Below are 10,591 nucleotides of genomic sequence, written 5' to 3'. Positions count from 1 at the left end.
GACTGCTGGCACGGAAGACAGCGAGCACGTGGGGCCGAGGGCTTTCCAAGCCTGGCCTCTCCACATAACTTGGGGCCAGCCAAAGATAATCGTCTGCCTGGTAACCCTGCAGGGACAAGCTGAGAGCGGGCTGCCATGGGCTTTGCTGCTGCGATGCACTCAGCATCCCAGAGGTCCTGTATCTCCATTCCCCCCAGTGCCTCCCCATCCCAGCCCGCAGCCCCTGTCCCTCAGCCAGTTTTGCAAATCTGACATTGCTTGCAATATCCTTCCACCCCCCCCCAAATTAGGGTCTTGCTGCAGCTGTGTCGGCAGCAGGTGCTGCCCAGCACCCCAGCCTCGCAGTGGCAACTGTTGGCGGCAGGGCCAGGGAGAAGCTGCAGGGCAGCCAGAGGCTCGCGTGGCTTTTTTGGGGGGACAAAGGGAGGCTCTGTCTGCACGCAACAGCCTGGACAAATGCTGGGCATGGGAGCTGCCATCCAAGGAAAATCCAGACGCGGCAGTGACTCTGCCCTGACCTTACCCCCGCCCAGATGGTGAGATCGGTGCCCCCTCAGATGAGCAGCATCCATTACAGGGCTCCTGGGGATAGGGAGGGGAGCACCCAGCTGTCAGCACAGCCCTCCCTCCCCAAAGGAGATGCCAGGGGGTGCCGGCAAGGGCAGGGGGGACTGGCAGGAGGGCAGAGAAGCCACCAGGCTGCGCCAAGCCTAACACAGGTGCTTGCCAAGGGGATGGTGGGAAACGCCAAAGACTTAAAAGCAGAAGGATTGCAACCGCTGCTGAGGGATGCACCCCTCCTGCACTCTGCCTGGGGGAGCCACTTTGGTCACACTCTGCTGTACCCCTGCTGGGCGTCCCATCCCCTGGTTGGGGACACGTCAGCACCACTTGGGGACAGGTCAGCAGTCCCCCTCTCACACTCCCCAGGCAGGGGGGAGCCCTCCCCTCCCTCCGGCCCCGCTCCAGGCCAGCCAGGCAGGGGCTGCCGCAGAAAGGCTGGGCTGCCCACCGCAAGGTCACAGCAGGGGACGAGGGAAGGACCTAGTGGCACATGGCTCAGAGCCTACAACGTGTTCCCATGCTGCCATCGGAGACCTCTGCAACCCCAGGGGTTCTGGGGTCTCCAGGCAGGACAACCCTACAGAACCTGCCCGGCGTCCCAGTGCTGGGACAGGACCAAGACCCACCTCTTTGTTCCCCCTGGAGCTCCTGCTCCATGTCCTCATGCCCTGCAGGGACAGAGAGCCAGACCAGCTCTTTGGGGCACCGAGTTTAGAAACCAGCAAAAAGAAAGCTGGGGAAAGCCCTGCAGGAGAGGAGGATGCTCAAACCACACCTGGGCTCCAAGTCCTGGCCTCAGCCATGACTCTGTAGCATGCAGCCTGCACCCCAGCCAGGCACCCACACTAGATAGCCGCTTGCAAGTGGCTCTGAAGCTGCAAAGACCAGAGAAAAACTGAAAAAAGGAGGGAGAGGAAAAAACAAATCTGCCTTGTAAAAAGCAACTGCCAGCCCCTCTACATAAATAAGGAACTAGAGGTGTAACACTGTCCCCATGGCTTTGTGAACCCTCCTCCCACACACTCCTTCCTTCCCATCCCCATTTAAAACCTCCCATCTGGAGCCCAGAGGCAGGAGAAGCCGCCAGCAACACGACACCAGTCCCTCCGGATCCCTCATCGATCCGGAAGGGAGGACGAGCTGCCTCCGTCAGCTCCCCGCAGCCCTGCTCAGCCCTGGCGCCTCCGTGTCCCCCCCCGAGGACCGCAGAAAGCCAAGCAGAGGATGTGGGGTTGGAGAGGAGCAGCAGCATCCTGCCCCCCACCCTAACACATGCTGCCGTGTCCCCCCTGCCCCTAAACATGTTGCTAATAGGCAGAGCTGCAGGCAGGTGAGGGGTCCAGGGGAAACACAGGCAGGGTGAGCAGAACATATGGGGACTATTGCCCGCAACGGCACCCTGCTCCTCATTCCTGCCAGGGAAGCCACCCTGCCTCCTCCAGGGCACCCTGATCAGCACAGATCAGGAGAAGCAGCAAAAATGCAGGGTGCTGTGCCCAGGACGGGGTGCTGGAGCACCTCGCAAGCCACAGAGCAATGGGCTGGACCCCCCAGCCAAGCCCTGGTCCTCCTGCCCCTGGCAGGGACCATACCAGGACCTTCGCACTGCCTTTCCCTAGCTGAGGATGCAGTTAATGCAAGCTGTGTTTATACAGGGCATGTACAGCTGTAATTATAGGCACGATGTTATGATAACAGGAAATCCGTGCCCCGTGGAGATGCAGGCAGAGAAAGGCATGCGCGGAGCTATTTGTTAATTGCCACCAACAAGCAGCCTTTTGTGCCGTGGTGGGGTAAGGGAAGAGAAGTCTCCCCCACGGCGGGCTGGAGCCATCAGCACCCACCTCTGCCCATCCTGCCCCGGTCAATCGCAAAGCCATACGGACCCGGACAGACAGAGCCCGCTCTGTGGCAGCTACAGGGCAAACCCACCTGCCCTGAGACACAAGGGGACGGGCTCTGATCCACCAGCAGCCAGGACTCAACTTCCCTAGGTTATAAACCTTCCAAAAGACAGAGGTTTTGAAAATTTGGTTGGCAGAGAGGAGCAAGGGGAAATTGCCCCTCACTGGCCCTTTGCATGTTACCTCCAATATATCAAGTCATGCTATGATGGAGGCACAGCCCTACCTGTACCCCAAAGAGCCAGCAAGGCGAGCAGTCATCCCTCCCCATCAGCATCACCGAGGGCTTTCCTACCTTTTTGATCTTCCCGCTTCGTGTGCCTGCAAAGACAACCGTTTGTCCTCTGTAGTCGTAGGCAGCCACTGAGGTCATCCCATCCTCCTTATCCACAAAGAGCGGGGTGCCCTCGATGGTGACGGTCCCGCCCAGCGGCTGGTTAAAATCCTGGCCGCAGAAATTGTCGTCGATCTGCAGTGGCTGTTGGAAGAAAACAGAGGAGAGATGAGCTTTTTGCCAATGCCTTGACATGCCGGACCTCCCAGATGGCCATCAGCCCCATTGGCTACAGCAGCTTCGGCAGCCCCATCCCTTGCCCATCCTGTCCCAGCCATCCCATCTTACCAGCCAAGGGAAGGGATGAGCTGATGCTTCCCTAAAATTCCCTATGTGCTGATGTAAGGCACTTGGGACACATCCAAGGCATGCAGCCCCTCTCTGCATCTGAACAAGCTTTGCAGACCAAGACCAAGGCTCTCGGTCCTCTGCATCTTACAGAGCAGCACTTACAAACCCAGTGGGAGCCAGCTCAGCATCCCTGCTCCCCCTCCATCCCCACCGCTGCCATCTCAGACACGTGGGATGTCGGCACGACCTCCCCAGCACAACACCCCCCTCTCCTCCTCACCCCGGCGCTAGCTTCAAAAAGAAAACAGGTTGGCAGTAAGGCAGGAGGGGCTGAATCCTGCGCCCCAGCCTTCCCCCAGAGACAAAACACTTCCCAGCCAAGGCCATGCCAAGACAAACAGGTCAGGGCTCTTGAAAGAGCCTCACTTCACATAGCAGAGCCTCCAGCAAACACGCTACCCACCTGCCAGCCCTGTTCCTCCTCCCACAGGAACGTCTTCGGGAAATCCCCACATTTTTTTCATGCTGCCATGCCTCAGACAAGGCGCCTGGCTCAGCCAGCTGCCTCCTCAGTTCAGCGCTTGCCCGTGGGCCTGGGAGAAGCTTTTGCAAGCTCTGCCCAGGGAGAGGCAGAAGCAGGACTGCACCAACTCCCCTCCGCCCTTGGGGCTGCGACAGCAGGGAACTCCGGCGAAGGCACTTGTGCCGATAGGCAAGGAAAAACCAGAGGGATGCCCCCTGTGAAAGCTGGGGTGCAGGCAGGGGAGCAGGACCAGGATAATCTCTGCAGCACTCACCCCCTCCATTGAGCATCCTCGCCATGTCGCCCTGACCTGCTGAGCAGAACAACAGACCCTGGCCACAGGTATCCGGCCTGGGGGGCCCATGGGCCTCCCGGAGGTCCCACGCTAGGCAATGGCCTCACGAGGTCACACAGCACCAGCAAAATCCACCCCCCGCAGCCCTCAGCCTGTCCCAGGTAGCGAGGGGCTCTGTCCAAATCCCCAAGGGTGGCAGTGAGCGTGTGTGCAGGAGGTTAGGACGGCAAGGCAGGCACAGCCGATGGGGAGACAGCCTGCTCTGGCCACGGGATTTTTCTGCTTCACAAGGTTCCTTATGTAACTTTGAATTTAAAGGGGAGAGAGGCTTTTTGGCAAGCAGCAGCCTCCAAATGCATGCCAGTCCCCAAGGGGTTTTAAATCCATACAGCATGTGCACAGAGCATATGGGAAAACGCCGAGCTCCATGTAAGCAAGGGCAGTACGTAGCTCCACGATTCCCACTCACCACTGCCTGGGGAGCAAGGGTCAGCCCAGACCGGCTCCCACCAGCAACCCACAGTCACCCACGGGGAGGAGGGAAAACACGGCACTTTTCTGTGCCCTGGCACCAAGTACTCGCAGCCACAACAGCTTCCACCTCCCGCAGCCACGGCGAGGCTGCTCGCCCTCCTTGCCGTGCTGCCACGCTGGCCCCAAGGCCAGTGGTCCCACTCCCAGCTGCAGTGGGGACTCAGCGCCGTGCCGGCCTTCCAGTGGGGGAGGACTGGGAACGACGCCAGCCGGTCACGTTCGGCCTCCCCAGGCGGTCTGGGGGTGCTGGGCTGCTTCCTCAGTTACTCTAACTTCTGTTTTTGCTGGGTGCCTGAGTTAGTATACAGCGAAAGATCGACTCACTTGGCCGCCTGACCTTTACTCATCCTTCCCTAAACTGGGGGAACTCCTACAGCCAGATGTGAGATGCGGGGATCCCCAAAACAGGAATGTAGGGCACCACGCACCTCTGCAACCCCTCTCTGCATCTGAACCTGAAAAGGGGGGAAGGGGAATTTGGACCTCTCCATCCATTCTCTGAATCCCAGCCTTGCAAGCGCCCTCTCCTATCCATCAGCCAGCACACACACTAAGCATCCTCCTCTGCATCACCAGGCTAGACATTTTAAACAGCAGATCTGAGAAAATTATCTTCCCAACCACGAAGCGAGACGGGAGCGATGCTCCAGCCGATATCCAGCTCTCATCCGGATACCCGGGATCCTTCAGGCGCTTTGCTGGGAAAAAAAACACTCTCTGGCCCCGACAGCCCCTCCACCCCGGTAAAGCATCCCAGCATCTTCCACCCGGCCGCCAGCAGTAGCAGAGGGGTTAAGGTCAATGCCATGAAGGTATTTAAGCCCCGGCAGCCCCTGGGTGCAGTTTCTGCTCTCTCCACACTCAATCTGCAGCTTCTCCAAACCCTCAGCTGCTGAATATGCAAGAGGAGAGATGTTTACAGTGTTTACTCCTCTCTGCTTTGTCTCAACAAACTCTCTGGGAAACGACAAATACAGCTGCACTCCGGGACCACGAGGAGCGCCCGCCACCACTACGATGCCGCCACCACCTCGATAAATAATTATGCCGACAATTAGCTCATTAACAGCAAACTGCCTCGTTAGGGAAGCGCAGGCAGGCAGCACGGTGAGGTCGGGCCAAGGGCGGTGGTACGGGGGTTATGGCACCAACTGACATCCCTGGCAGATGCAGGCTGCGGGGAGAGACGAGGCGGAGGGACGGAAGGTCAGAGGGACAGCTGTCCCCCAGCCAGTGCCGGCAGGGACCAACACGCACCACGGCACGCGACGGCCAGTGACCTTGCAGATGCTGGGATCTGCAGGAGGCGTCGAGCTCTGCCTGCTCTCCTATTTGCACACGTGTTTGCAGGGACCATGGCCTCAGCCCATTGCAAGGGGAGGTTGTTTGGTTTGGCAGTATTTTTTATTTATTATTATTATTTTTCTTCTGTTTTTATTTCACTCCTTTCTTTTGGCACCCCTCTCAGCTGCCCCTGGCCCCAAGACATCCCAGACGTCCATGGCACTGCAGCCTTCTCCTCTCTCCCAGCACTAACCTGCCTCCCCAAAATAGGGTCAGGAAACTCGGATTTCCCAGGGGAAGCAGCCTGCAAGAGGGGGGAAAGTGGGCCCACAGCACCGAGCGAGCAGGAGTGGGCCGTCTCCTTGAAGTGCCTTGTCTCATTGCTTCCCTTCTTCAAGCCCACTTACGAAAGCAATGAGGGAGCAGACAGCAGAGGCGAGGCTCCCGCCGCTCAGCATTATTAATTAGCTAGTAATTCGCCAGTTAACGCCATTACAGGCACACCCCATCCCCCTGTGCCCCTCCAGGGGCTGCGATGGAGTATGCAGGGGACACAAATAGCCAGGGAGGAGGTTGCAGGAGGCAGGCACCAAGTGCTAGGCTGGGATGCCAGGCTTTTTGCACGTTAATCACTGCCCAGGAATAATCCCAGCACAGTACAGTTTGTTAACATCTGCATTTCTTTGGCTGTCCCCGGGAAGGATTTGGCTTATCCCTGCCCAGTTTGGGCCAGTTTATCACCAGCTGTCGCCCTGTGCCAGCAGACTGGGCTGCGAGCCCCACCAAGGACTCAAAACTCATTTTCTCCCTTGTGCGGTGCTGCTGCCCACGTCCTGCCAGCTCCGGGCACTGGCTCTGCCCATGCTGCCAGCCTGGGGGTCGAGGACTCCGCAAACCCAGACTTGGTCCCTGCTGCAACATCTCCACTCCAGCTCCAACTTGCTGCCCAATCCCAGCCGTGCTACATCAGACCCTCGTCCCCCATGAATGGGGGGGACGGGTGTGCTGGGGGGATGCACTGAGCACGTCTGGCTGCAGGCACACAGACCTCGGTCCCTGCATTGCACAGGGATAGCAAAGAGCCAAGCTACACAACACTGAACCCCTCTTCAGTGGAACACTGTGAGCAGCAAAACCTCTGGACAGCCTCAGGAGTGATTTAGGCAGTGAGGCTGGCGCAGGAGAATGGATGGGACAGTCCTGCAAGGTGCCTTTGCTGTGCATGTGAGTCCACACACAGATCTCAGCACACCAGCACAAGGGGTGTCACTCCCCTTCTCACTGCCGGATTGCTGGATCCCAGGAGGGGAGAGACAGAAGCAGGACACAGAAATTCACTCTGCTCACCAGCATTTGGGAGGAACCACTAACATCTCCCAAGCTGGCTACCAAGCCTGGCGGCCTCTCCTCCTGCTCCGGAGAATCAGAGCTGCCCCTGCAGTGCTGGGGGATGAGCATCCCTTGGCCCTGCGCTGCTCGAGGTCTGGGAGCGGGGCACCAGCAAAGCCTCCTCCAGCGTGGACCAGCCTCAGCCCCTTGCCACCGCAAAGGAGCAGAGCAAGAGCTCCTGGGACATTTTCCATATGGAAGGCGTGTAAATCCCAGGCAACTACTGACTTCAGCAATTACATTCTGCCTCCTTAAAAATAAAAAACCAACATGACAGCCCATTTTCTGGCCAGCCCTCACCACTGAGAGATCCGTCACTGCCACGACCCACCCCAGAGGTGGCTGCATTTTACTAGGGGCACAGAAATTCCTGCCAGAAAGAGGTTACATGCTCCATGGGGTCTGGTTTGGCTTGCAATCCAGCCATGCCTTTCTGGGCTCTGGTTGGCAGCTGGAGCAGGACGGGGACAGAAAACACCACCTGGCTCCCCTCGGGGAGAGTGGCACCCCCCAACCCAACCCAACCCATTCAAAAGCAGGAGCCACACCATCGTGGCACGCATTCTTCCACCCTGCAAAAGCCATGTCTGCAGGACCCAAAGAGCACCTCGAGATCCACCTACTCATGCAGGCTGGCCACCAGGTAGCGATCCCAGGACCCTCCTAGCATGAAACCCCCCCAAAGGGGTCAGAGCCCCCTCCCCAAACCCAGGGGGCACAGTGCTGTTGCGGAGCTCCAGGGGAGGCAAGCCAGGAGTGCAGGAGAAGACGGCAAGCATCTCCTCCGCCAGAGCCAGCAGCTGCGCGACCCAACAGGCAGCAGTGTAATGATTTCATCATTTTCCAGCAAAATTGAATTAGTTCAAAGCCAAAATCTGATTTGCGAGCCCAGCGCTCTTGACAGCAAACCCTTTACTTTGTCAGGCAGCTGTTAGCTGTCTCCTCCGGAGCTGTGGGGAGGACGGCAGGAGGGAAGGCAGGGCTGCTCCGCAGGGACCCCTGACCACCTGCGGGCACCGCCAGGCACCCAAAACCCTGCTCAGGCAGGGCTGTGGGCTTGGTGATGGCTGCCGAGCATCAGCAAGCGTGGCTGGGGGGGGGTGGACAATAGCAGGCATGTCGGGACCTCCACCAGACCCTCCCAAACGCACACACCAGCACCCCAAAACCTCTCTCTGCCAGGTATCTGACCCTGCCTGGGGACTACCCAGCCCAGCTTGGTGATGCCCAGTGTAAGACCTCCCCATCACCCCAAGCCATAGCCTCCCTGCGACTGCTCATGGTTTATAACATTGCCTGGAGAAAAATCCAGCAATAGTAATAGTTCAGCTGGAAAACAAACCCAGAGAGCCAAGTGGGGAGGTCCCCCGTTCCTCACCACTCACAGGCCCCACATAGAGCAGCTGAGCCACAAGCAGGGGCCAGATGCGCCCACATGAGCACCAGGCAGGAGGACACATCTCTGGGAACAGAGGGGAGCACTTCCTCGGTTGGGAATCACTGCTCTGGGATGCTGGCACTCACCTCCTGCACCTCTGAACAACAGTTTCCACTAGCCACGCTCAAAACCCACCTCGTTGACAGTGCCTTGTGCCCTCTGTCCTCCTCTCCAGCACCCAATGGAGAGAACGTGGTCTCTCCACGCTGAGCATGACCAACTTCTACTGGGACCACTAACCTCCCCATCTCCCTCCACCAGGTCTGCGCTCCCTGTCTCCCACATCCTACTGCCCCCAATACCTTCTGCTTGGCCACCGCCAAGCCCTACGTGAGACATCACCCACAAATTCACACGTGCCATCTGCAAGGGACTCAGTGCCCTGAGGACTGAGCATCCTGCCCTCCCAGCCCAGCTCACCCCCAACATCCACAGGGTAGGGGAACCAGAAGCAGGCACCTGTCTCAGCATGGGGCCCCTTGTTTGGGGCTCTCTGTGGGCACCGATGCAACCCAAACAGCTGCCCTGCACTGAAGCTGTGATCTCCACAAGGAATGCTACCGAGCAAGCCGAGCACCCAGCCCTAACGGCGCCAGTGCTCCCCCGGAAAAACATGGCTCAGGTCAGGTCACTGGGAAAGGTCCGTCCAGAGAGTACTGCCAGGAGCCAGAAACAGCCTGGCTTGGGTAAAGACAAGCGGGAACTTACCGAGTTGATGCAGCCCAGTTCCTTATTCAAGAGCCAGGGCAGCGAGAGTTTCCCTTCCCCTCGGTAGCACGACTGGATACGCTCCTTGATCTTATCCTTGATCTTCTTCAACGTGAAGAGGCAGAGCACAGACTCCTTGGGAGGCTTAACCCTGTTTTTCTGGCCCTGGGAGAAGATGGTGAAGAGGATATCCTCCCGCTCCGAGATGCCCAGGTACTTGGCCAAAGCCTTGCCAGGCTTGGTCAGGTAGGCGTCCTGGATCAGGCGGTACTCAATGCCATCCTGCACACAGCCGATGGGGAACTCAACGTAGGAGTAGAACTTGGGGTCGTCCACGCAGAGGCGGACGATCTTGGAGGTGAAAAACTGCTCCCCAGTGGAGTCTGGCGAGGTGAGCTGGGTGTCCAGCTGAAGGGTCAGGTAGTAAACAAACTGCTCACTGCTGAAGCTGTAGATGTAGTAAATGTCAAAGGTGGGGAACTTGGAGAGCGTATCCGAGGGGATCTTGAGCTGGGAGGATACAAACTCATCCTGGTAGACAAAGCCAAACATCTCTGCGTTCTCCTCGTTGGCCATCAGTTTGCGGCTGGAGAGGGTGGGGAAGTACTCTGACTTCCCATCAATGGGCGTCCCAATGAAGAGCTTGTTCTGCCCGTTCAGCACCTCGATGATGACCCCAGACATGGTGCCCGACTCGTTGACACTGGAGAGGTAGTGCTCCTTGCGGTGGTGGGGCTCACCCAACTTGAAGAGGTCGTCCAGCCGCAGGAACTGGCAAATACCCTGGGAGGCACTGCCGCAGGCAATCAGCCGGTTCCCCGAGTAGTCCACCAGCAGCAGTTTGTTCACGTTATTGGTGGTGACCAGCCCGTGCGGGCAGGACTGAACACTGGGCGGAGGGTAACACTTCTCATTGTCCTCCACGGGCCCTGTCACGTGAGTCCGCAGGAGCGTGAGGTTATTGGAGAGCTTGTAGATCCGATTGACAGCCCCCACATAGACCTCCCCGGTTTTGTTGTGGACCACCAAATGAGTCAAGCTCCAGTCTGTAACCGGGAAAGTCCTAAAGGGAGACTTGGGGCTGCCTTCCGCCAGCGGTAGCCAGGTGCTCCCCAAGAGCAGCAAGGTCCAAACGTTGATGGACAAGTGGTGCTTGAGCCAAAGAAGCCACATTGCAGCAGCCTCACATCCAGCCAAGGCCATGCCCAAACCCAGCCACAAAATAAATAGAAACAAACCCAAACTAAAGGGATGAGGGAAGGAGGAGGAGCTAACGGGTCACAGCCTCCTCTGCTTCCGCTGTGCTCGGAATTCAGGGCATCGTGGG

The 10,591-nt window shown here is 58.3% G+C and overlaps 1 protein-coding gene across 1 annotated transcript in view; it reads right to left on the bottom strand.

The window, feature by feature from the left end:
- PLXNA1 (plexin A1) overlaps window positions 1–10,541 on the bottom strand; it is a 106,015-nt gene extending 95,474 nt beyond the window's left edge. The window contains exons 1-2 of the mRNA XM_009321039.1: window positions 9,265–10,541; window positions 2,764–2,946 (exon numbers count right to left, since the gene is read on the bottom strand). Of these exons, the coding sequence (XP_009319314.1) occupies window positions 2,764–2,946; window positions 9,265–10,467 (1,386 nt within the window). The 5' untranslated portion in view covers window positions 10,468–10,541. The remainder of the gene's footprint in view (window positions 1–2,763; window positions 2,947–9,264) is intronic.
- Between the last annotated feature and the right edge of the window lie 50 nt (window positions 10,542–10,591).

Source organism: Pygoscelis adeliae, unplaced genomic scaffold (genome assembly GCF_000699105.1).
Source record: "Pygoscelis adeliae isolate BGI_AS28 unplaced genomic scaffold, ASM69910v1 Scaffold453, whole genome shotgun sequence".
Lineage (NCBI taxonomy): Eukaryota > Metazoa > Chordata > Aves > Sphenisciformes > Spheniscidae > Pygoscelis > Pygoscelis adeliae.
The sequence above is the reverse complement of the archived record's forward strand: the minus strand, read 5'-3'. Positions and strand labels throughout refer to the sequence as shown.